This window comes from Rattus norvegicus, chromosome 12 (assembly GCF_036323735.1).
Source record: "Rattus norvegicus strain BN/NHsdMcwi chromosome 12, GRCr8, whole genome shotgun sequence".
NCBI lineage: Eukaryota > Metazoa > Chordata > Mammalia > Rodentia > Muridae > Rattus > Rattus norvegicus.
In genome coordinates, this window is record NC_086030.1 from 14,950,730 (window position 1) to 14,977,372 (window position 26,643).

At 47.7% G+C, this 26,643-nt stretch overlaps 1 protein-coding gene across 1 annotated transcript; it reads left to right on the forward strand.

Annotated features, from left to right (window-relative positions):
* Window positions 1-54: 54 nt before the first annotated feature.
* Window positions 55-25,842, forward strand: Tmem130 (transmembrane protein 130). Its single transcript, NM_001170399.1, has 8 exons — window positions 55-258; window positions 5,812-6,117; window positions 9,592-9,751; window positions 10,927-11,093; window positions 12,609-12,693; window positions 15,542-15,744; window positions 23,904-24,016; window positions 24,323-25,842. The coding sequence occupies exons 1-8, from the start codon at window positions 168-170 to the stop codon at window positions 24,470-24,472; spliced, it is 1,275 nt and encodes a 424-aa protein (NP_001163870.1). The 5' UTR covers window positions 55-167; the 3' UTR covers window positions 24,473-25,842.
* Window positions 25,843-26,643: the final 801 nt, after the last annotated feature.

Here is a 26,643-nt window from a genome sequence, read left to right on the forward strand (position 1 = left end):
AGAGGGGAGGGACTCTCGAGGAGGGCTGTGTGGGCGGAGGTGGCTGCAGGCGGGGACAGGCGAGCGCTGCTGCGTCTCTACGCACAACCAGACGGAGCCGCCACTGCGGAGCTCCAGCCCAGCTCCCTGAGCATCCGCCCGGCGCCCCTCGCTTTCCACGCTGCGCCATGGCCAAGGCCACCAACGTCTGGTCGGACCTCGTCCTCGTCTTCTGCTTCGCCTGTGTCCTGCCCTTGGGCCCGGCGAGGGTGGCAGCAGGTAAGTAAGCAAGAGCCTGCCTGGAGCTATCCAGTACTATCCAGAACCTAAGCCACCGAGATGACTCGGTGCGTTCTGCTCCTCTGCCCAGAAGTCACCCAGGCACTTGGGGGGTGTCTCCCTGCTTCCCTTCGATGCCTGCCTCCATCACTCTGCCCTGGGAAATATATTCATCCCGATGCTTGAGACTGGTACTCAATAGGGGAGGAATAGGGAGTATGGATGCATGCAGGGAGTTCCCGGTGGGCTGAGAGAGGCCATCGCACCTCAGCCATTCCGAGGGGGAACCGCCCCCTTGCCTGCATGGGGTAGCGCTTTCGTTATAAGATGTCACCTTTTTTCTAGAGATTTCCACCGTGATTGCGTTGGCTAAGGGGTGGCACGGGTGCTAATCCACAGCCCAGGAGGCCAGTCTGCCATTTCCTCCCTGGGAATGATTTTTTTTTTTTTTTTGGTTCTTTTTTTCGGAGCTGGGGACCGAACCCAGGGCCTTGCGCTTCCTAGGTAAGTGCTCTAACCACTGAGCTAAATCCCCAGCCCGGGAATGATTTTTTTAATGGGATCTTGAGCCGACAGGTTTTTTTTCCAAGGCTCACCAGGGACCCATCTCTCCGTGATGAAAAGACCAACAGCAACCTTCCTACCCCATTTTAGGAATAACAAACGACTCAGATTCGAGACCAGTGGGTTGTGAGCAGCTGAAAAAAAAAAAAAAAAAGTCATTCCTCACAGCACACGCGCCCATTAAAAGAGTGGTGGGGGAATAGGGGACCTGGTGTAGATTTGTGAGAACAGCAGAGCCACGAAGAAAATTAAACAAAAAAACAAACAAAAAAAAAAAAAACACTGCTTTTTAAGCATGAATTAGAGGATTTTGTGGGAATTTTGCATTTTTTTAAAAATCACCTGCAATAGCCCCACCCCCACCCCCATCCCCACCCCACCCCCACCCCCACCTCCACCCCTGCTCCTGGAAATCCAACATAAAATTCATCCAGAAATGGACACCCTGGGTCTAGAAGGTACGTGATTTAGATTACAAGAAATACACAACCATTTATTTATTTATTTATTTATTTATTTATTTATTTATTTATTTATTTATTTATTATTTTAAGGCAGGATTTTTCTGTGTGGCCCTGGCTGATCTGGAACCCATTCTGTAGACCATCCTGGCCTTGAATCCAGAGATCTGGCTACCTCAGGCTCCCCATTGCTGGGATTAAGGCATTGCCACCATATCACACTATATTTATTTTGCGACAGGGTCTTCATGAATTACACCCTCTAACATGTACCCTCCTGCTTTAGCTACCCCAGTGCTGAGATTATAAGCATACGTCACCAATTCAACCCCCCCTTTTTTTTTCCAGATGGGGTCTTATGTAGCCCAGGCTGGCCTAGAACTCCTTATCCTCCTCACAGCACCTCTTTAATCCCAGAGGCAGGCAGATTTTTGAGTTATTTAGACCATTTGTTTGGCAAAGGTTTTGTGCCGCCCACATACGCTGTGTGAAAAGGCCACAGCAATCATTTTCTAGAATGTTCCAGAGCTCCATGTGTATCATGGGAAAACAATGGAGCCCGGAAACCACGTAGGAAAACCAAGGCCAAGGAAGGAGGGTAGTGTCACCTTGAAAAGGGTCCAGATCTCCTCCCCCTTATTTAAAGACAGGGTCTCATGTAACCTCAGAGGCTGTTCTCAAACTCATATGGCCAAGAATGACCTTGAATTTCTAATCCTCAGCTTCACCTCCATCGTTGTGGGATTATAGGTGTGTACCACCACACTTGAGGAAGTACTGGGCCTAGGTCTCATTAAATAGCCCCACCTGGCATGGAGTCAGTTCGTGTAGTCCAGGCTAGCCTCGAACTCCCAGAGATCTGCATCTGTCTTTCTTTTTTTTTTTTTTTTTTTTGGTTCTTTTTTTCGGAGCTGGGGACCGAACCCAGGGCCTTGCGCTTCCTAGGTAAGCGCTCTACCACTGAGCTAAATCCCCAGCCCCCCTGCATCTGTCTTTCAAGTGCGTGAAAGACATTCCACTTCGTGCCTGGTGCAGCTTCTGCTCTTAATTTCTTTTTAATTTTTAAATTTATTCCAACTTGTGTGGATGCACATCTGTCTGTGAACGTAGTGTTCACATGTGCATGCATGCCTGTGAAAGCTGTAAGGGGACATTGGATCTCCAGGATCTGGAGTCGCAGACAGGTATGAGCTGTCCATAGTAGTCACCAGGAACCGAACCTAGGTGCTCAAAGCAAGGGCTTTTAAACACCGAACCATCATCTCTCTAGCCCAGCTTCTGTTTTTTAAGACCGTTGTGGTCTCCTCCAGGCACGGCTGGTGGGAGTTCTTGGGAGCTGGGCAACCATTTGCAACAACGTCGTCAGCGGGTCCTCCCTCTCCAGCCAGCAGCTCCGTTTCCATGGCAACAGATCTGCGTCAGCCCGATCTCACTGCAGATGCAGGATGGCAATTAAGAGGCGGCTTAGCGCCCCTGCCACCTTAGAGCCTCACTCTGGTCCTCGTTCCTCCTCAACTCGAGTGGGAGGGAAGAAGGGAGGTGGAAGTGGGGGGAGACGGAGAGTCCTGGAGAAAAGGAAGATGCTGCCTACCTACAGGAGGGAGGGATAATAGCCCGGAGAATAACAATAGTAGCCCGTGCCTTTTGTATTGCAGATTCGCCTGGGTACTGCGTGGTCTGACAAAACACCCCGGGGGGTGGGGGGGAATAAGCCGAAGACCTGAATTTGAATTTGATTCCTGGAACCCATATATTAGAGGGAAAAACCTGAGCCCTGCTACGTGCACACATATGCGCGCGCGCGCGCGCGCACACACACACACACACACACACACACACACACACACACACACACGAAAAACAGATACGTGTAAAATACCTGACAAAAGCAGACTAAGGAAGGAAGGGTTTATTTCAGCTCGCAATTCAAAAGTACAGTCGATCCTATCGGGGAAGGAAGACGTGGGTGGCAGCAGGAGCCATGGCAACTGACATAACTGTATTTCTGTGAGTTCAAGACCAGCTCCGTCTCCATTGGTCGTTCCAGGACAGTTGGGACTGCATAGAGCGAGAAATCTGTCTCAAAATTAAAAGTAAACCAAATCTCACCATTTTGACAATATTAAACCCTCAACCCCGTGGCATTTTGGACGGCAGTAGTAGCCCATGCCTTTAGCATCTTGACTCAAACAGCTTTATAACTCAACAAATACATTTGAAGGAAAGGAATTCATAACAGAGACGTGGGGCCAGGGAACAGAATGTGCAGAAGCCCAGGTCCTCAGTGGGGATTGATAATTCTGTTGTGAGGTAAATGGCACATTTACAGACAGACTCCTCTCTTGGTTTTGCCGAAGACTCCAGCCAGTGTCCTGTGAACACGCTCAGAGAGGGAGCATGCCCTTCAGTTACGAGTAACCCCAGCACCTGTGGGGGTGAGGCACACAGAAGGGGTTCAGTCAGTAATCCCCAGGTGAACCGTCTTCTAGGACAGTGCCAAGCGGCCTGGACTTTAGGCTACGTCTTCCTCTCCAGGAGTCACGTGGCTCAGAGGAACCGCCGAACACCTATTATACAGCTTGTGCATGCGCATGCGTGCAGGTGAGAGGCTGACCTGGGATGTCTTCCTCAGATTCTCTCCACCTCGGGCACTGCCTCCTATTGACCGATAACAACATATAGTTGGGATTAAACACTTGGGGTTTTTGCTAATGTGACACTGAGACCCGTTTCTTGGTTTTAACTCAATTTAAACAATTCAGTAGAGAGTGGAGCCTGCTGATCCCATTAGACTGACAGATCAGCCAGCTCCAGAGATCTTCCTAGCCTGCTGCCCAAGTATAGGGACAGGTGGACATCACCATGCCTGGCTTCTTTGTTTTGTTTTGTTTTGTTTGTTTGTGTTTTTGAGACAGGGCTTCTCTATGTAGCCCAGGTTATCCTGATGTCCTGGAACTCACTCTGTAGACCAGGCTGGCCTTGAATTCAAGAGATCTTCCTGCCTTTGCCCGTGCCTCCTGAGTGCTGGGAATAAAGGTCTGTGCTACCACTGTCAGGCTGTGCCTGGCTTTTTAAGTGGGTCTGAGGAATTGAACTCGGGTTCTCATGCCTGGGCAGCAAGCACTCTTAACCGCAGAGCCGTGTCCCCAACTCCTTATTACGTATTAGGCACTTGGCTGTGCATGAGAGAGAGGCATATGCATGACCTTTGTCCTCTGGAAATTAAAAGTACAACGGAAAAGAAGGAGAAATCTTCATTCCATGTGCTGGTGGTCAGTGACAATGGTGTCCCCAGCCTGTCAGGAGAGCACTGAGGGGCCAGGGCACAGGAGAAGTTCCTGAAAGACTTACCGTGCACCAGGAGGTGAAGGGGCATCCTTTTTACTGCTAGATTTGTTTATAGTAGAATGTTTGCACACCCAGGAATCAGACTCAGGTCGTCAGGCTTGGCGTCAGGCTTTCTCCACCGAGCCACCATATATGGAAGCTCTGAGGTCAGAGAGCCAAAGCATCCTCAAGAGTGGAAACTGTTGGGGTTGGGGATTTAGCTCAGTGGTAGAGCGCTTCCCTAGCAAGCGCAAGGCCCTGGGTTCGGTCCCCAGCTCCGAAAAAAAAAAAGAAAAAAAAGAAAGAGTGGAAACTGTTTCTTTTCTTTTCTTTTTTTTTTAAAAGATGGCATCTCACTATGTAGCCCCGGCTAGCCTAGAACTCATTCTGTAAACCAAGCTGGCCACAAACTCACAGAAATCCATTGGCCTTGGTCAGTCTTGGAATTAAAGCGCTTTGCTACTGTGCTCCTCCTACAAGAAGTTAAAGTGGCTGGCTTCCAAGTGGAAGTTGCCCAGATGTGAATCTAGGCCCGCCCCTATTAGGTCGCCTGCTGGAAGCTGGGACATACAGTCAGGGCCAGGCTAGAGCAGAAATCCGCATGACTGCACATGGAACCCCTTGAAATGGAATAGAATGGTGATGTCAGTGACGGGGTGTGCCCAGAAAAGAGAAAGCCAGAGGCCTGTGACTGAAGCTTGGGACCGTTGGCTTTTATTATATTGTTTTTTCTTTCTTTTCTCTTTTCTTTCTTTCTTTTGTTATTTTATTAAACAAAACAAAACAAAAACAAACAGACTTAGGGTTAGGGGCTAGGGTTGTATAGTACAGGCTAGCCTAAAATTCACTATGTAGCTGAGGATGGCCTTGAACTACTGGGCTTCCCATTTCCACCTTTTGAGTACTAGGATTATGGCTGTCTGCCACCCTGGTTTGTAGAATGAAAGGGATAAATCCCAGAGCTTCATTCACTCTAGGCAAGCACTCTACCTATTAAGCTATGTCCCTAGTCCCCACTACAGCCCCGCCCCCAGCCCAAGCAAACTCTATGTGCCTGCTGAAGACTGACCAGTAACCCCACATCCTTGTTAAACACTTGTGGCTGTGGCGACTGAGAGACAGAATGCTTAATTGATGATTGGAAAAATAGCGGAAGGATTCCTATCATCTTCCTGAACCCTGGCCCGCATGTGTCTCCTAGGTCTCTATAACCTTAGTCTTACTACTGATGGTCCTGCTACCATGGGCACCGAAGTGACCATCTCAGCCAGCCTGGTGGTCAAGGACAATGGCAGCCTGCCCCTGCCTGCAGATGCCCACCTCTACCGTTTCCACTGGATCCACACGCCTCTGACACTCACTGCCAAGACTGAGAAGAATCTAACCTCAACCATCCGCGTGGTGGGCAGCGTGCCTGGGGACTTCCCAGTCTCTGTCTGGGTCACTGCTGTAGACTGCTGGATGTGCAAGCCGTTAGCCAGGAGTGCTCTGGTTCTCCCCATTAAAGGTGAGCATCTCTGAGGGCCTTTCTTGTTCACCTGTTTGCTTTCAAGCGCTTTCATGTGTGCAACCCAGGGAGGGCCTCAAACACTGTGAGGGAACAAATGCTTCCTGCTGAGCTATAACAGCAGGCCCGCCTTCAAATCTTGTGCTTGTGTGTACCAGTGTATATGTTCTTGTGCGTGCACATGTGCACATATGCACATACTGACCCATGTGTTTCTACACCAAAAGACAGTCTCTGGGGTTCTTCAGGCAGCATCCACTTTTCTCTTTTTGACAAGACCGCTCGTTTGGCCTGGAGCTCACTAATGAGACTAAACTGGCTGGCCGGCGAGCCCCAGCACTGAGATTACAAATCCACCACTATAATCTAGGTTTTTGTTTGTTTTTTTCTTCTCTTAAAATCTGGGTTCTTGGGATCAAATTCAGGTTTTCATATTTTTTTTTTTTTGGTTCTTTTTTTTTCGGAGCTGGGGACCGAACCCAGGGCCTTGCGCTTCCTAGGTAAGTGCTCTACCACTGAGCTAAATCCCCAGCCCCAAAGGGAAGCCTGCTCATTTTTTTTTTTTTTTTTTGGTTCTTTTTTTTCCGGAGCTGGGGACCAAACCCAGGGCCTTGCGCTTCCTAGGCAAGCGCTCTACCACTGAGCTAAATCCCCAACCCCTGAGCTAAATCCCCAACCCCGGTTTTCATATTTTCAAGGCAAGCACTTCACCAACTGAGCCATTTCCCGTTACTAAGCTCCTTGTGCAGAGAAAAATATCCAGCCTTGATTGCTGACGGTAATCAAATAGATGCAAACTGCAGGCATAGATTCTTTGTTGGTTGTTCATGATGTTAAAAAGAATCAGAAAATAGGGTTGACAAGATGGCTCAGCAGGTAAAGGTGCTCACTGTGAAGCCTGAAAAACTGAGTTTGATCCCCAGCACCCACGTGGAGAGAATCCACTCCTGCAAGTTAATCCTCTGACTTCAACACACACACACCACACACACACACACTCACACACACTCTCACACACACTCACACTCACATACACAGACACACACTCACATACACACAGACACACACACTCTCACTCACACTCACACACTCACACTCACACTCTTAAACACACAGACTCACACATACACTTTCATACACACTCTCACACACACAGACACTCACATGCACTGTCACACACATTCACACACTCACACATTCACACACTCATACACTCACACTCACACACTCACACACACATTCACACACACATTCACATACACACAGACACACATTCTCACACACTCTCACACACACATACACACACAGACACTCACACACACTCACATGCACATTGTCACACACATTCACACACACGTTCACACACTCACATATACACTGTCACACACACACACTCAAACACACAGACACTCATACATACATCACACGTACTCACACACTCACATACAAACATACACTCACACATACACTCACACATACTCACACAGACACACACACAGACACACACTCACAGACACACACTCACACACACACGCTCACACACACACACACACTCTAAATAAATAGATAAATGTAATTCAAACGTTTCATTTAAAAAGAAGAAGGGCTGGAGAGTTGGCTCAGTGGCTAAGAGCACTGGTTGCTCTGGAAGACAACCCTGATTTGATTTCCAGCACCTACACGGCAGCTTACAACTGCCTGTAACTCTAGCCCAAGGTGATCTGACACCCTTTTCTGACCTCCTGAGGCAGCAGGCACACACATGGGCAATACACTCATCTGTGTGGAACAATAAAAATAAAACAAATGAAGGACCGAGGCCTGGAGAGATTGCTCGGGGGTTAAGGGCACTTACAGTTCTTGCAGGGGACCTGGGTTCAGATCTAGAGCCCCCTGGGGTTCGCCGTGGGAGTGAGTTTGTGTTGGGGAAGTAAGCCTTCATTTAGGCAATTATTTATGCACAAGACAACAATATCAAAAAGTGAAAACACAACTCTTAGGGGACTGACTAAAGACACTGAAGTAATCTGTCTCTTTGGTTTTTGGTTTCCAAGACAGGGTTTCTCTGTGCATCCCTGGCTGTCCTGAAATTTTTTCCACTTTGTAGACCAGGCTGGTCTAGAACTCACAGAGATAAACCTGCCTCTGCTTCCCCAGTGCTGGGATCAAAGGTGTGCACCACTGAGCCCAGCAATCTGTGTGTCTTTTTTTCCGGTGTGGGAGGAGTTCTTTCTGTAGAGCCCAGGGTGGCTCTGAACTCAAGGAGATCCACCTGCCTCTGTCTCCTCAGTGCCAGGATTATAGGCGTATCCTATGACACACAGCTGATTTATGGGACTATTTAAATCCCTTTTACTACATTTACTTACTATTTATTTACTGAGGGTGTATATACACATGGGTACCCGTGCCCTGGTGTTCATGTGGAGGTCAGAGGACAACTTGCAGGAGTTGATTTTCTCTTTCTGCTATGTAGGACCTGGGGATTGAACTCGTATCGGCAGCCTTGATGGTAGGTGCCTTTGCCTATTGAGATGGTAAGAGCCATCTCAATAGCTCTAGTTCTCGTAATTATTAACCACGACCCTTTACAGTGGGTTTATTAATGCCCTGATCGAAAATGCTCGTGCTTGCAAAAAAAATTATTATCGAAAGCGAAGCAAGCACAGAATTACGTAACTCATCCCTACGCTCTGCTAGTGGCAATGGATGCAGTTGCCATGGAGTCCAGAAGAGGGCGCCAGGTACCTCAGAGCTACAGTTGCAGAGTACCAAGTGCTTAACCATTGAGCATCTCTCCAGCTCTTCTCCCCCACCCCCACCCTTTTTTTTTTTTTTTTTTTTGGTGTTGGGGTGATGGACCTCAGAGCCTGAGTATTAGGCAGCTGCTTCACAACTGAGCCCCATCCCAGCCCCTCCTACATCCTTAAAATTATCTCCTTATACCCCTTTGGTGTCTGCTACAGCGTTTTAAGTAACTGTTAGGCTGTATTGCTTAGAGTCCAATGACAACAGCAAAAATCGTCTTGTATGCGTTCAATTCTGAGGCGAATGTATTTGTTTGTTTTGAGATGAGGCCCCTTGTTGCCCCAGGCTGACCTCTTAACTCATTGCGTAGCCAAGGATGACCTTGAACTCTTGATCCTCCTGCCCCAGCCTCCCAGGTACTAGAATTACAAGTGTGGGCATCCTGTCTTGCACCGGACTGCGGACTGCGTGCTTCTTCCTGGTGGGTCTCCCTGAGAAAGGGAGGTGGGAGCAGGAGTGCAGGTAAAGCACTCAACGCCTGCTGTGAGTCCCCACCAGCAGGGGGTGCCTGGGACATCTCGGTGGTGGAGGATTCGTGGGGTCCCCCACGGCACACGGTTCTGACCGCTGGAGGAGGCTGAGCCAGGGAGTGGCTGCTGTGCTCCAGTCCAAGGTGACACTCAGGCTCCTTCCTATGAGCACTCACTCTCCCTTGGTCTTTCTCAGAGTCCCTGGTGGGAAACCTAGTCGTTACCCAGAACACCTCCCTGTCTTGGCCGAACTCCTACATCACCAAGAGAAGCCTTAGACTGTCCTTTCTCCTCCATGACCCGAGCGACTTCTTCAAGTCAGCTTCTTTCTTCTACCGATGGGACTTCGGAGACGGGTATGCGTTTATTTTCTCTCCCTCCCTTCCTCCCTCTCTCTCTTCCTTCCTGCCCCGCTTCTCCTCTCCTTCCACCCCCTGCACGGTCTCAGTAGGTAACCTGAGCTGCCCTAAGAACTCATTAAATAGATCCCGCGCCTCTGGGGGATTAGAGGGGTGGGGCACCAGGACCAGCTATTTACTCTTTACAAAAAGAAAAAAAAAAAAAAAACTTCTGTCTTTGTCAGTGTGTGAAGGGCAGAGGACAATTTCACTTGAACCCTGGGGAATCAATCAGACTCAGGTCACTGGACTTGGTACCAAGTACCTTTATTCACTAAGCCATCTTATTAACCTCAAATTTGTAGTTTTAATTGTTCTCCCTCTTCTCGGTTTTTTGTTTTTGTTTTTTTTTTTTTCAACACAGGGTTACTCTTTGTAGCCCTGGCTGTCTTGGAACTTGTTCTGTAGACCAGGCTGGCCTCAAACTCAGAGACCTGCCTGCCTCGGCCTCCTGAGTCCTGGGATTGAAGGCATGTGCCACCACCTCCCGGCCTTGGGGTTTTTTCCCCCCAAGGTTTATTTTTATTCTTTTAAATCGTGTGAATCGTGTGAATTATATCTGTGTATTGCTATGTGCATATGAGTGCCAGGTGCCCATAGAGGCCAGAGGAAGGTGACAGATCAGCTAGGGTTGTAGGTATAGGTGGCTGTGAGCTGCCCAACGTGGGTTTTGGGAACCAACCAAGGTCCTCTATAGGAGTAGTATATGGTTTTAACCACTGAGTGTTTTTCCAACCCTAAGAAAGACCGAAAGCCTGGTAGGTGGCACAGGCCTGTCATTCCAGAGGTATGGGCGGGAGGCTCAGAACATGGTCATTCTGGACTATGGCGCGAGCCCAAGGCTAGTCCAGGCTCATACGACTCTCCCTCAAAAGGCAAAATCAAACAAACAGAACCAGAAAACTAGAACCGCCAACTTCAAATTTAAGAGCTATAAATCTTGTTTGTTTGTTTTGATTTTTGAGACGGAGCTTGTCTGTATAGCCCAGGCTGGTCTTGAACTTAAGATCCTCCTGCCTCAGCTTCCCAAGTCATGACAGGCGTCGTTTCCATGAGGCCTTGTTGGATTCACTTCCGAATTACCAAAAGGGGAAACAGTGACGTTTCTGTCCCTTCTCCTTGTCACTTCATAGGACCATGTTGATAACGGACAACTCTGTGGTGTATTACAACTATTCGAGCCCTGGAACCTTCACGGTGAAAGTCAGGGTGGTGGCAGAATGGGAGCAGACAAAGCTAGACACCACGAAGGGCATCATACAGAAGACTGGTGACTTCTCAACATCCTTAAGGCTTCGGGGTAGGTCTCCTGCCCATTTGGCTCCACCCAAGGAGTCCCAGACAACGCTCCTTCCAGATCCAGGTGACTCCAGGCTAGCACCGGACTGCTCTTGAAGGGATATCCTCAGAGCCATCTCCAGCCTCATGTCTACTTCAGAGAGTCTGCCAAAGGCCACAGGCAGCCACACTCTGGCATTTGAGCTCAGGCTAACCTGTCCCCCAGAGCCTGAGCTTGACCAGACACTTGTTGTACAACAGAGCTGGCCCTTGATGCTCCTTGTTCCGCAGTCAATACAGTTTAGGTCAAAGCTGGCTATGGAGAGTGGGAAGCCTCTGTCTAGCTACCCGACTTTGGATGGCTTTCAGAGATTTCTTTGTGTGTGTGTGTGTGTGTGTGTGTGTGTGTGTGTGTGTGTGTGTGTGTGCATGCTGTGCATGTGCATCTGAGCCCACACTTAACACATGTGTACAGGTGGGGTATGCACATGTGTGCATTTGCATGTGGAGGTCAGGAAGAAAACCTTGAGTTTTCAGATGCCAGTTCACCTTTTAAAAATTAATAATTGTTCTTGACAGTGTAGCCGTGACTGGCCTGGAACTCACAGAGATCCCCCTGCCTCTGTCTCCAAGTGCTAGGATAAAAGGAAGGAACCACCTGTCCTGGCTTAACAACATTCTTTTGAAGCAAGTGTTTCTTATTGGCCCGGAGCTCACTTTGTCTGGCTAGCCAGTGACTCTCGGGGATCTGAACATCTTCACTTTTCCAGCTCTGGGATTTCGAGATGCCGAGGGTGGAATTCAGGTCTAGTCTTCACCAACTGTTCTATTTTGATCTCTGTGGCTGGGATAAAAACACTTTGACCAAAAGCAACTCAGAGGAGGAAAAGTTTTCTCTGTCCTAGGCTCCAGGTCATAATCTATCACTGAGAGAAGTCAAGGCAAGAACTCAAGGCAGGAACCTGAAGGCAGGACTGCTTGCTAGTCCACAAATCATTACCTGCAACCTGGGAAGTACAGCAGAAACTATGGAAGACTGCTGAGTGTCAGCTCACTCACCAACTCATGCTTGGCTAGCTTCCTATACAGCTCAGGACTGCCTGCCTAGAGAATGGTGGCGCCCACAGTGGACTGAGTCCTCCCACATCAATTAGGAATCAAGATAATCTATCACTGACATGGTCACAGGCCAATCTGAATCCTGGCAATCCCTCAGTTGAGACTCCCCTTTCAGGTGATTCTAGGCTGAGTCAAGTTGACAGAGATAACTAACTAGGTTACCAGACAAGGTGTCTCTCCAGGCCTTGTGAGCATTTCCTTGCCTTTGGTAATGGCTGGTACTTTTCATGTAGCAAAGTCAGTGGTGTAGTGACAGTGGGTGAGAGAGTTGGCTCTTGTTTGCTTCTCCAGTTGCCTCCCTCTGAGCCAGCACCAGGAACAGAGGCAAGGACATGGAGGTGGCTATGCAGCCTAAGGGGCTGTGCATCTTGTGTCAATCCTCAGCCACTGGATTTAATGGGTTCCTCCTTCCTTACAGAGACACTTCAAGGCATCCAGATTTTGGGACCCACCCTCATGCAGACATTCCAAAAGCTGACAATGACCATGAACTTCCTCGGGAGGTGAGTGAACCCTCAGAGTGTTGTATGGGTGTTTTGTGGCCTCCCTATACTACCAATGATGCCACAGAGCCTACTCTGTCTCTCTCTTTTTTTCTCTCTCTTTTTTCTTTTTTCTTCTTTTTTTTCTTCTTTTTTCTTTTTTTTTTGGAGCTGGGGACCGAACCCAGGGCCTTGCGCTCGCTAGGCAAGCGCTCTACCGCTGAGCTAAGTCCCCAACCCCAGCCTACTCTGTCTCTTAAAGAGCCTAGAGGAAGGGTAGTGCTATTCTGTCCCACAGCTGTGAACTAGGAGAGAACAGGCTCTGTACTACGTGTTCCCAGGTTCTTGGTCTCTTAGCCAAATAATTAAAAATAAGGGCTGGCATAGATTTCTAAAAGAACTAAGAGCTATTCAGAACTAAGCAACTGCACGGATTAGAACACTGGGTTCTCAACCTGTGAGTCGCAATAATATGAGGTATAGTATTAAAGGGTTGCAGCATTAGGAAGGTTGAATACCTCTGGATCAGACCGAGACACTGACAAGCTATGCAGCAGGCAACAATGGAGTAAGAGTGTTCAAGGGCCCCAGGTTTCAGACTGGCATCTCTCTTTATGGAGTTTAAAAGCAGGAGGGGCTGCTTATTAACAAGCATAGTCCAGTCAGTTCTCTACTTTAATTGATAGGTTAGATCATATATTTGTTTTTTCCCAGCACAATACATCCCTTCCCATAATGCACCCTGATTTTTATCATATGCCCACCAAATTATATGTATTATCCTCTCATAATATTTTATTTGTAAAAACGGTTTTAGATTTATTTTACATGTATGAGTATTTTGCTTGCATGTATGTCTGTGCACCATATGTGTGCCTGATGCCCTGGGAGATCAGAAGAGGATGTCCAGTCCCCTTGAACTGGAGTTCCAGACAGTTGTGAGCTGCTGTGTGGGTGCTGGCGATGGAACCGGGGTCTTCTACAAGAGCATCAAGTGCTCTTAGCCACTGAGCCATAGCTCCAGTCCACACGAGACCAATTGTGCATAGGCATACGAGGATAAAAGGGGATCTCTTTAAACGTTTTACTAGAGACCACAGTTTTTGCCTTACAATCATGTACCCTGAACTGGTGCATTACTAGAAGTCTATGGGGATTCTCTTATCACTGGGGACAACCAGGCCCTTAGGGGAGGCATTACAGTACATAGCAAAAGATCAACACCTCCCCACCATGAATTGTTAGCCCAGAGAAACCCCTTCCTGCCTTAAGTTGCTGCCTCAGGCAACTTGTTACAGCCATGAAAAAAATTAAGTAATACACCTCAACATCAGCCATTCCAGATGCAAGAAAAGTTGGCCTGGGACCCTAAGGAGACCCCAGGCTGGTGTGCAGAGGGCTGTACACAACACTAGACAGTGCCAGAGACAGAACAGTGCTCAGATGGCATGGGGTGGGGGGGAGGGGGAAGGATGAGCACTTCCTGAATGAGAAGGTGGGGAAGGCTTCATGGAGGAGGTGGCAGTGAGGTGGACTCTGAAAAGCTAAGCAAACTTTGATAGGGTGAAAAATCTTAAAAAAAAGAAAAAGAAATAGATTTAAATGCAGAATCTTGAACTCACCAAGATAGGATAGAAAATAAAATACTGCCGAATACAAACAGACTGGACTTTTTTTTTTAAAGATTTATTCATTGATTATATATAAGTACACTGTAGCTGTCTTCAGACACACCAGAAGAGGGCATCGGATCTCTTTACAGATGGTTGTGAGCCACCATGTGGTTGCTAGGAATTGAACTCAGGACCTCTGGAAGAGTAGTCGGGTGCTCTTAACTGCTGAGCCATCTCTCCAGCCCCAGACTGGACTTTTTAAATACATCTCTTAGTAATTTTTATCACTGTTCACAATTGTTCCTATTGTATGTTGTTTATTATTATAAAAGAGCCTTTTTTTATTTAGACAAAAAAAAAAAAGGTAATTGTTGAGGTTTGGTCTTTTGTTATGTATCATAATGCTAAATACTCTCCCTCAAGGCTTGGTTGCCCCCAGGGATGAGGGAATCCATACACACTTCAAGTAATGCTATGTGGTTTTGTTCCTTAATTGAAAACTATTAGTTGAATAAAATTGCCAAGGGGCAGCAGAGAGACAGGTGGCTTTCAGTTCCCAGGCTTGGGGTCTGAGGCAGGACCACGAAAGAAGAGAAGGTGGAGGGTGGAGAAGCAGCCACGGGGTAGGTGAGTCATGAAAACACAGCCATGAGGGCCGGCCAATTGGAGTTAAGAGCTGCCCAGATGGACCTTGGTGAGTTACAACTCAGGATTGTGGATAGGGAAGTAGATTCTAATAGCTTCGGGGGTAGACATCTGCCAGGCTCTAGTGCATAAGGTTTATTATAAATATAAAAGTTGTATGTGTTTTATCAGGGAACTGAGTAGCAGAAACCCCCAATGGAGATTAATATTTACTAGAGGGAGGGCTAGAGAAGGAGTTTTAGATGGCTGATCACATGGCGTCCACAGTCAGGAAGCAGAGGGTGATGAATGCCAGTGGTCAGCTTGCTTTTGCTTTTTACTTAGTCTAGGGCTGGAACACACTGAACGGTGCTCCCTACATTCAGGGTGGGTCTTCCCACCTTAATTAACCCAGCCTAGAAACCCTGGCACAGACATGCTCTGAGGTTTGTTTCAATGGCAATTCTACATCCTACTAAAGTGGTCGTTGGACTCTGAACCATCGCACAGAACAGGGCAGGCTGTATAGAGAGGACTCCGAAACTTCTGCCCTACTTAGCTTCCCTGTCCTTAGTCAGGGCTCCTGCTCCTTACCCAGCCCTTTCTGAAGATGCATATCTGTTCTTCTTTAGCCCACCTCTGCATGTGTGCTGGGGCCTCAAGCCGCAGTGTCTCGCACTGGAGGACAGAGAGTGCCACCCTGTGTTGGTGACCCGGACATCTTTTAACCTGACCCACGTCTTCCAGGACCCTGGGGACTACTGTTTCATCTTCCGTGCTGAGAATGCTATCAGCAAGGCTCACCAGTACCACAGGATTCAGGTGTGGCCCTCCAGTAAGTGACACCTTGCCTTCTGTGCAGTGCCATACGGGTATCAAAACCCCGCCACCACCTCTGGTGACCACTTGGTGGCTGATCCTACCGAGGTCATCAAGGCCAACCCCATCAGCACCAAGTGTGTAAGTAGTTCTCCTGGGTAGAGGAACAATTCACATTTCAGTGACCCAGTGCTACAGCCGCCACCACCATCCACACTCTGCCGACATTGTCACCACCAGATTCCACCAGCACCAACTTGAAACTCCGCCATGATTATCCCGAACACTCTGCCCACCTTAGTACCAACATCAAATGTCACCAAAACCATCAATGGGACTCTGCCACTTCTGCCTCACCACCAACTCCACCAGTACTGTCTCTGGCACTCCGTCAACCTCAGCCCCAGCATCAAACACCAGCTTGACCATCCTTAACACGCTACTAACCTAGGTACCACTAGCAAACTGGACCAACGTCCTAACACGCTACAGACTTTTATACCACTACCAAATCCCATTAATGCCACCAACAACACTTTTTGGCTTGAGACAAGGTCTCACTGTGGAGCCCTGGCCATCCTGGAACTCTATAGACCAGGCTGGCCTTGAACTCACAGAGATCTGCCTGCCTCTGCCTCCTGAGAGCTGGGATTATAAGTGTGTGCCACCAATGCCTAGCCCACCACCAACACTTGACCGATATCAGTGCTACCACCAAGTACTATCAATACCACCCTCTACACTCTACTGACTTCCTCCACTAAATACTATTTACAATACTCTACCCACCCAGTACCACCACCAAACTCTGCCAATGTAATTCTTAACACTCTACCCCATGATTCAATTCCTGGCACCCACATGGCAGCTCACGGCTACCTGGGACTCCAGTTCCAGGAGTTTTGATGATTTCTTTTGGATTCTGCAGGCACTGTATGTACATATGGCACAGACGAGACAGGGAAAACAACTGTACACATAAAAACCATTTAAAAGGGGGGAAGAGGAGGGAGCAGCCTATGTCTGTCACCCCGGTACCTGGGGAGGGGGTGTGGAGACTGGAGGATTCCTAGGGCTCCCCAGCATGCCGGTCTAATCAAATCGGTGAGCCCTGAGTTCAGTAAGAAACCCCGTCTAAAGATAATGAGGTAGAAGCTAGGTGTGGTGGTTCAACCCTACAGTCACACTGTTGCGAAGGCAAGGCAAGCAGCTTTATGAACTCAAAGCAAGCCTAGCTTATGCTGAAGTTCCAGACCAGCCAGGACTACCAAGCGGGACCCTGTCTTAAATGAACAACCCCCCAAAATGGGCCGACAAGATGGCTCAGTGGGAAAAGGTGCTTGCCATTAAGCTTGACAATCTGAGTTCTATCCCCAAGAGGGACAGGGTGGGAAGGAGAGAACTAACTCTATAAAATTGTCCTCTGATCACACACACACACACACACACACACACACACACACACATACACACACAAAATCAGCAAATAAGTAAGAAAGTAAATAATAAATAAATACAATTAAAAAGGAAATACAAACAAATACACAAAAAAAAAAAAAAAAAAAAAAAAAAAAACAAGGTGGGGGCCATACAGAGTAATTTGGGAAGACTCCTGATGTTAACCTCTGATCTCCACAGCATGGGTGCACAGGGAGGTTCATCTGCACACAACACTCAATGCACACCACCTTTTCTCCGGAAGCAGCCTCATGCTAGTAGAGGAAGAGCGATCACCCGCAGAGCAGGCACATTCACATTCCTCCTCGCTTTTTTTTCATGAGCCTCACACCGCATGGCCAGAGCCAGGATTTGAACCCATGACCACTGACTTCTCTCCATTCCCCCATGCCTTCCCTGAGAAGAGGTTTTGTGGGTGACGCCAGAGCCGCCATGTGGTGGGAAGCTGAGGCAGAGACACAGCACAGCTTAGAAGAGGGCTGTGTTAATTATTTCTACGTCATTGTCAACCAAATTCCTAACCAGACAACTGGCATTGTTTTGAGAGGAAGGATTCTGAGAGCTTATCCCACATTTGCTCAGCATCATGAACATGGGCAAAAACATGGGTGGGAGTGGGTGAGCTTCTTCACAGCTGATGGGAACCAGAGAAAAGGGCAGCTTACAGAATGGCTGACCGGAAGTAGGCAAAGGAGATACAGGAAGGCGTCAGAAGAAAACCCAGCCCTCATGTCCTTGGTGACATCACATTCTACTTCCATCTCTGTTGCTGTGATGAAATCCTGATTTAAAGCACTTGGGCAGGAAGGGATTTCTTTGGCTTGCACATCTAGGATATGGTCCACCATTGAGGGAAGTCAAGGCAGGAGCTCAAGCAGCTGGTCAATACCATAGCCATACTCAAGAGCAGAGAACGCTTCTCTCTTATACAGCTTAACACCCCAAACTAGGAAACGGTGCTATCCACAGTCAGCACATTGTCATTTAAGAATCAAGACATAGGGGGCAGGAGAGATAGGGAGCAGGAGAGATGGCTCAGTGGTTAAGAGCACTGACTGCTCTTCCAAGAGTTCAATTCCCAGCAACCTCATGGTGGCCCACAACCAACTGTCATGGAATCTGATGCCCTCTTCTGGTGTATCTGAAGACAGCTACAGTGTACTCATATACATAAGCTAAATGAATAAATCTTAAAAAAAAAAAAATAAAGAATCAAGACAGTCATCCCATGGGCTAGCCTGATCTAGATTATCCTTCAACTGAGACTGTTTTCCCAGGCGATCTCCATCACATTTCCAAAGCCCCTCCCTCCTCCCTCACACCATTTCCCAAGAAACCCCTTCAGTTCTGTCTATCAAGAGATTAACTCATTGATTAGGCAGAGTGCTCAGGGGCTGATCATCCATGAAAACACCCCGAGAGATGTTCTTTGTGCATTTTACAGTCCAATCCAGGTGACATAGGAACTAACTGTCACAGGGATTCTTCCTGTGTTCATGGTGTAGACTGTGGAGACTCACAATTCACTCTTATCAACTACTCATTGACTCTGGCCCACGCAGCCGGGGGTAGGGAATTTAACTGCCCCAAGAGGGTACTGTCGAATGAAAGGAAAAATAAAATAAGGAGAGGAGAACATGACCACTTTAAAGCACTGGAAAGATTTTTACTATAGATATATAAGAGAGAAAGCAGGCAGAAGCAGGACTCCAGGCTGAACATGGCCAGCAGACTAATCCAGATCATGAAGGAGAGAGGGGAGGGAGAACAAGAAAGGAGCGGGTTACCGAGAGAGGAGGCCTGGGTCAAGAGACCAAGAGACTGGGATCAGGCTGGAGGAAGAGAAGCGGAAGAAGCCCTTGCGAAGGAAAGGTTTAGGGTAGAAGGCGGGGCTGGGAGTGCTGGGAGGAGCCACAAGTACTGAGGGTGCTGGGAGAACTGGGAGGAGCCACAGGTACTGAACAAGGCTTGTCCCAGGTTTCTTTGCGCTCTAACAACTACAAAATAGATTGTATTTAGATTTGTTTATTTTTTGTATGTGAGTACACCATCACTGTCCTCAGACACACCAAAAGAGGGCATCCGATCCCATTACAGATGGCTGTGAACCACCATGTGGTTGCTGGGAATTGAGCTCAGGACCTCTGGAAGAGCAGTCAGTACTCTAAACCACTGAGCCATCTCTCCAGCCCCCGTGAATATATTTTTAACCGTTCTCATACTTCATTTTATTTATCTTCCTTTGTGTGTGTGTGTGTGTGTGTGTGTGTGTGTGTGTGTGCGTGCTGCGTGCGTGCGTGCATGTGTGTGTGTGTTAAAGGCCCAGGTAGATCCCTGAGTTTTATATTAAGGATCATCCTATGAGAGGGCAGAGAGATGGCTCATCACTTAAGAGCACGTGTTGCTTTTGTAGAGGACCCAGGTCCAGTTCCCAGCCACCCACATGGTGGCTCACAAACATCTGCAACTCCAATTCCAGGGAAATCTAATGCTCCCTGTCTGACCACCACAGGCACCAGACATGTGTACATACAGGCAAAAGACTCGCACACATAAAAAAATAACAAGAATCACCCTCCCGCTGGAGTGATGGCTCATGAGTTAGAAGTACACTCTGTTCTTGGATCTGAGGACCTGAGCTGGGTTCCCAGCACCTACACTGGGACTCTCATAACCTTTGTAATTTCAGCTCCAGGGGATCCAGTGCGCTCTTTTGACATCTATGGGCATTGTGCTACCATACACACACACACGCACACACGCACACAGAGACACAAACACATACACACAGACACAAACACATACACACACAGACACACACAGAGACACAAACACACACAGACACATACAGAGACATACACACACGCACACATAAACACACACAGACACATACACACACACACACATACACACAGAGACAAACACACAGACACATAGACTTACATACGCACATACCCACATACAGACACACACAGACACACACACAGACACATACATGCGCACACACAGACACAAACACATACACACACACACAGAGACACATAAACAGACACACGCGCACAGACACAAACACACATACATACAGACACATACACACACACAGAGAGACACACATATACATACATACACACATACACATACACACAGAGACACACACACATAGACTTACACACATACACACATAGAGACACACACAGACACACACAGACACATATACACACGCGCACACACAGAGACACAAACACACATACATATAGACACACACACAGACACACACATACACATACATACACACATACACATACAGAGACACACACAGACACATACACAGAGACACATAAAGACACACACGTACACACAGAGACACAAACACATACACACACAGACACACACACAGAGACACATAAACACACACAGACACACACGCACACATAAACACACACAGACACATACACACACGCACACACATACACACAGAGACACACACAGACACATAGACTTACATACACACATACACACATAGAGACACACACAGACACAAACACACATACATACAGACACACACATACACACACAGAGACACATAAACAGACACACACGCAGAGACACAAACACACATACATACAGACACACACATACACACACAGAGACACACATACACATACATACACACATACACACACAGAGACACACATACACATACATACACACATACACACATACACATACACACAGAGACACACATACACATACATACACGCATATACACATACAGAGACACACACAGACACACACAGAGACACACACATACACATACATACACACATACACATACACACATACAGAGACACACACAGACACACACAGAGACACACACATACACATACATACACACATACACATACACACATACAGAGACACACACAGACACACACAGAGACACACACATACACATACATACACACATACACATACACACATACAGAGACACACACAGACACACACAGAGACACACACATACACATACATACACACATACACATACACACATACAGAGACACACACAGACACACACAGAGACACACACATACACATACATACAAACATACACATACACACATACAGAGACACACACAGACACACACAGAGACACACACATACACATACATACACATACACATACACACATACAGAGACACACACAGAGACACACACATACACATACATACACACATACACATACACACATACAGAGACACACACAGACACACACAGAGACACACACATACACATACATACACACATACACATACACACATACAGAGACACACACAGACACACACAGAGACACACACATACACATACATACACACATACACATACACACATACAGAGACACACACAGACACACACAGAGACACACACATACACATACATACACACATACACATACACACATACAGAGACACACACAGACACACACAGAGACACACACATACACATACATACACATACACATACACACATACAGAGACACACACAGACACACACAGAGACACACACATACACATACATACACATACACATACACACATACAGAGACACACACAGAGACACACACATACACATACATACACACATACACATACACACATACAGAGACACACACAGACACACACAGAGACACACACATACACATACATACACACATACACATACACACATACAGAGACACACACAGACACACACAGAGACACACACATACACATACATACACACATACACATACACACATACAGAGACACACACAGACACACACAGAGACACACACATACACATACATACACACATACACATACACACATACAGAGACACACACAGACACACACAGAGACACACACATACACATACATACACATACACATACACACATACAGAGACACACACAGAGACACACACATACACATACATACACACATACACATACACACATACAGAGACACACACAGACACACACAGAGACACACACATACACATACATACACACATACACATACACACATACAGAGACACACACAGACACACACAGAGACACACACATACACATACATACACACATACACATACACACATACAGAGACACACACAGACACACACAGAGACACACACATACACATACATACACACATACACATACACACATACAGAGACACACACAGACACACACAGAGACACACACAGACACACACAGACACACACAGAGACACACACATACACATACACACATACAGAGACACACACAGACACATACACACACACACACTTAAATATTTATGAAACAAATAAAACCTAGAAACCATTCTCAATCACCCTTCCATCTTATTCGATGAGGCAGGCTCCCTCAATCAAACCCGGAGCTAGTCAATAATGGTGGTCTCTGTATCGATTCGATCTGGTGATCCTCTCTCCACCTTCCATGGCTGGAACTACAGGTAGGTCACCATGCTCGTCTGGGGATCTGGACTCTGGTCCTCAGGCAGCAAGTGGTTGAGCACAGAGCTTCAGCTCCTCTCTTTCTCATTGAGTCCTGGATTTTCCTGTGGACCTGTTTAGTGTGTACAGAAGAGAAAAATGTCTCCAGTGGGGATTAGCTGCGTTCTCTGTCCTGCTTGCTTCCTTAGAGCCAGGATTTTGGGCTGAGGAGAGAGCTCAGTCAGTAAAGTGCTTGCCTGGCAAGCATGAGGATCAGAGTTTGGTTCCCAGAATCCACGTAAAAAGCTAGGACTAGGAGGCAGAAGCAGGCAGATCCTTGGAGCTGACCAGCCTGACTGGCTTGGTGACAGCCTTGATCCCTTTTCAAACAGAAAGTCAAAGGAACCCAAGGAACAACACTAGAAGTTGCTCCGATTTTCTTTCTTTCTTTCTTTCTTTCTTTCTTTCTTTCTTTCTTTCTTTCTTTCTTTCTTTCTTTCTTTCTTTCTTTTTTTTTTTTGATCTTTTTTTCGGAGCTGGGGACCGAACCCAGGGCCTTGCGCTTCCTAGGCAAGCGCTCTACCACTGAGCTAAATCCCCAGCCCCTGCTCCGATTTTCATATGCACACATACCTGCGCTCACACACCTGCACACACACATTTGTGCACCTGCACACATAATACATTCACACACTCACCAACACACGCACATGTGAGCGTGCACACACACTCAACATTAGTAGTTAAAAAAAAACCACTTATTGTTTATTTATTGGGTGTGCCTTTTCTTTCTTTTGTTTATCTTTTCAAGAGAGGGTTTCTCTGTGTGTAGCTCTGGCTGTCCTGGAACTGGTTCTATAGACCAGGCTGGCCCTGAACTCACAGAGATCTGCCTGCCTCTGCCTCCCGAGTGCTAGGATTAAAAGTGCATGGCTGGTTGGGGATTTAGCTCAGCGGTAGAGCGCTTGCCTAGCAAGCACAAGGCCCTGGGTTTGGTCCCCAGCTCCAAAAAAAAAAAAAAAAAAAAAAGAAAAGAAAAGTGCATGGCTGCCACCTCCCGGCTATTGTGTGTGCTTGTATGTGTATGCCATGACACACATGTGGAGGCCGTTATCTCTTTTTAGGAGAGCGTTCACTCCTGGGATCAAACCCAGGTCTTTAAGCTTGGCAGTGCCTGCCTTTACTCATGAACCAGTTTTTGAACACCAGCTACCCAGTCCTATAACCTCCCTCTCTCCCTCCCAGGCTTCCAGCCTTTCGTCTTTGCTTTCCCGTGTGCCACGCTGATCACCGTGTTGCTGGTTTTCGTCATGTACATGACTGTGCGGAACGCTGCTAACCAGAAGGATGTAGTGGAGGTAGGTACTCTGTAGGATGGAGGCTAGACCACCGAGCCTTATCTAGGAAAGGGTAAGATAGGTAGAGCAGGATGCCCAGAGGGGGTCCTGCTGAATCCTATGGTTGGGAATGATACGCAGAGAAGACGTGATAGACCGTAGGATTGCTCAGTTAGCTGGTAACCCGTCCGACCCATCTCCTTTCTGCTGAACTCTCGAGCCTGCGGACAGGCTGGTGGGGGAGGCTCCCAGGGGGGTGGTAGCCACCCCTCAGGGTTTTATTCACCATAGGTAGCTGATTTTGACTTCTCCCCTATGTCTGACAAGAGCCCGGAGGCCACTGGGCTCAAGTGTTGCTGCCAGGTATGCTGTGGATCCCTCTTTCTGGACACCCCGTCCGAGTACCTGGAAATCGTCCGAGAGAACCACGGGCTGCTTCCCCCCCTCTACAAACCTGTGAAAACTTACAATGTGTGAACTCCCGCCCTGTAGCTCTCGGTATTCGCCGATCACCCGTTGGGAGCCTCGGGCAGGGTAGCCTATGCTACCGAGCAGGAGGGGTTTACACAGGTGTGACCGTTTGCCCAGACTGGTCACCGATCTGTACAGTCCAGCTGTCGTCATCTGCCCTTTGTGTCACCTCCCGGCTGTCATCCACTCATCCGTACAGTGTAGTCAGTGCTGTGAGCTTTTCCCAGTCACCCTCTCCCCACCCCCACCAAGCAGGATTCTGGTCTTTGGTGTGTTGTGTTAAGATTCTCCCAAGTGGGTCTGGCTGCCCCTTGCCCACTGCTCTCGTGTCAGCACGTCTGTTGCTGACTGGGTATTCATGAGACCCCTGGCAATGCAGCTCTGCCCGAACCAGGAGGAACGAGGAAGGAAGTCACAGATGGTTAAGGATAGATAGCGAAAGAGAACACAAGCTCAGATGGCCACCCTCACAAGCGAGGAAGGACAGACATGGATGAGACAGAGCACCCCAGATGGTTTGCTGTGTGTCTGTAAGGCTCGTTTGCTGGGATGGACTTGAACTAGACCTCAAAGGTGGAGCCCAAGCCCAGCCTCACACTCCCTCTGCCCTTTGTCTCTAGAGTTCTATTACCAGAGGGTATGGGGGCAGAACGAACACTCTGTGAATACAGAATGCTTTTTAAGTGGATTCTCTTTCATTGAAACCCGGAAGGTCAATGTCCACCAAGGAAAAAGTGATTGGGGCAAATAGAAGGGTCAAGCTAGTGAGGACTTGGGAGAGCAGCCTTGTACTACTGAGTCTTGATGTCTGTGCTTGCGCTCTCTCTCTCTCTCTCTCTCTCTCCTCTCTCTCTGTGGTGTGTTGTGTTGTGACATCTTACCCACTCAGTTACTCCCAAGGTAGCAGAAGAAAAAAAAAAAAAAAAAGCAGGAGGCAGAGGATGCCTTGAAAGACAATAAGGAGAAGCCTGGTGTGGTGGTGCAAACCTTTAATCCCAGCATCGGGGAGGCAAAGGCATGTAGATATCAGATCAGAGTTCCAGGACATCCAGAGCCACCTAGGGGGTTCCTGTGTCAAAAAAAGGAAGGAGGAAGGAAGGAAAGAAGGAAGGAAGGAAAGAAGGAAGGAAGGAAAGGAAAGGAAGGAAGGAAACATGGTACATAGGTATGATGTAAGCTTCCAGGCTTACTCGGGTATCCAGCATGTCAGGGCAGCCTGCACCTGCCGGAAAAGGATGATCACGTCTGTGAAGGTAGATCTCTCGTCATGGTAACTGTTGGCCCTTGGACATCCTGCTGAAATAGTATTGTCTCTTGTACTGTTCATTCCCATGACAAACCTCCATTGTTCCTGAATAAAAGCTTCACCAAGCACAGTCGTGTGTGGCAGAGTATCTTTTCCCCCGTGTGTCGAGGAAGCTTTGTAAGTGCTTCGAAGCAGCAGGCTGTCCCTTGGGCAATCTGCAATGACGGTCACAGGGCACAGCGTGGAATCCGTTAGAGGTGGGATGGCCCAGGTATGGCGTACTGAGGCAGACAGTCTGTCAGAGAAGGGAGGGCGTGCAGCAGGAAGGTGAGGCTCAGTTTTTTTTTAAATTTTTTTTAAAATTTAGTTCACGGCTCCATGGAATTGGCCCACATACAGAGAGGGTCTTCCCTCCCTTGTTAAATCTCTCTGTCCCCTAGATGCATCTAAGTTCTATCAAATTGACAGTCAAGATTAACTATTACAGGGCCTCAAGGTGAGAACTGAGCCGGGAAAGTGTTTCCCAGAGCTCATGGCTTTTGTTGTTGTTGTTGTTTTGTTTAAAAAAAAAACAACAACAAAGCCAGGCATGGTGGCCTGTGTTTGTAACCCCAGTGCTGGGAGGCAGAAATAGAGGATCCTTGGAACTCACTCATTGGCCAGCTATACTAGCTGAACCAACAATCTCCAGGCCAGTGAGAAATAGTGTCTCAAAAAACACAAGGTGAGCTGGATGGTGGTGACACATGCCTTTAATCCTAGTATTGAGGGTGGGGGTGGGGCAGAGGCAGGCAGAGCTCTGAGTTCCAGGCCAGCCTGGTCTACAGAGAGTTTCAGGACAGCCAGGGTACCCTGCCTCAAAAAACAAGCAAACAAACCACCACCAGAAAACAACAAAACAAAAACAAAAAACAAACAAACAAACAAAACC

Coding starts and splice junctions, on each gene's coding strand:
- Tmem130 (NM_001170399.1), top strand. CDS start 168: ATGGCCAAGGCCACCAACGTCTGGTCGGACCTCGTCCTCGTCTTCTGC. Junction 259..5,811: donor CCCGGCGAGGGTGGCAGCAG/GTAAGTAAGCAA, acceptor TGTGTCTCCTAG/GTCTCTATAACCTTAGTCTT. Junction 12,694..15,541: donor ACCATGAACTTCCTCGGGAG/GTGAGTGAACCC, acceptor GTTCTTCTTTAG/CCCACCTCTGCATGTGTGCT.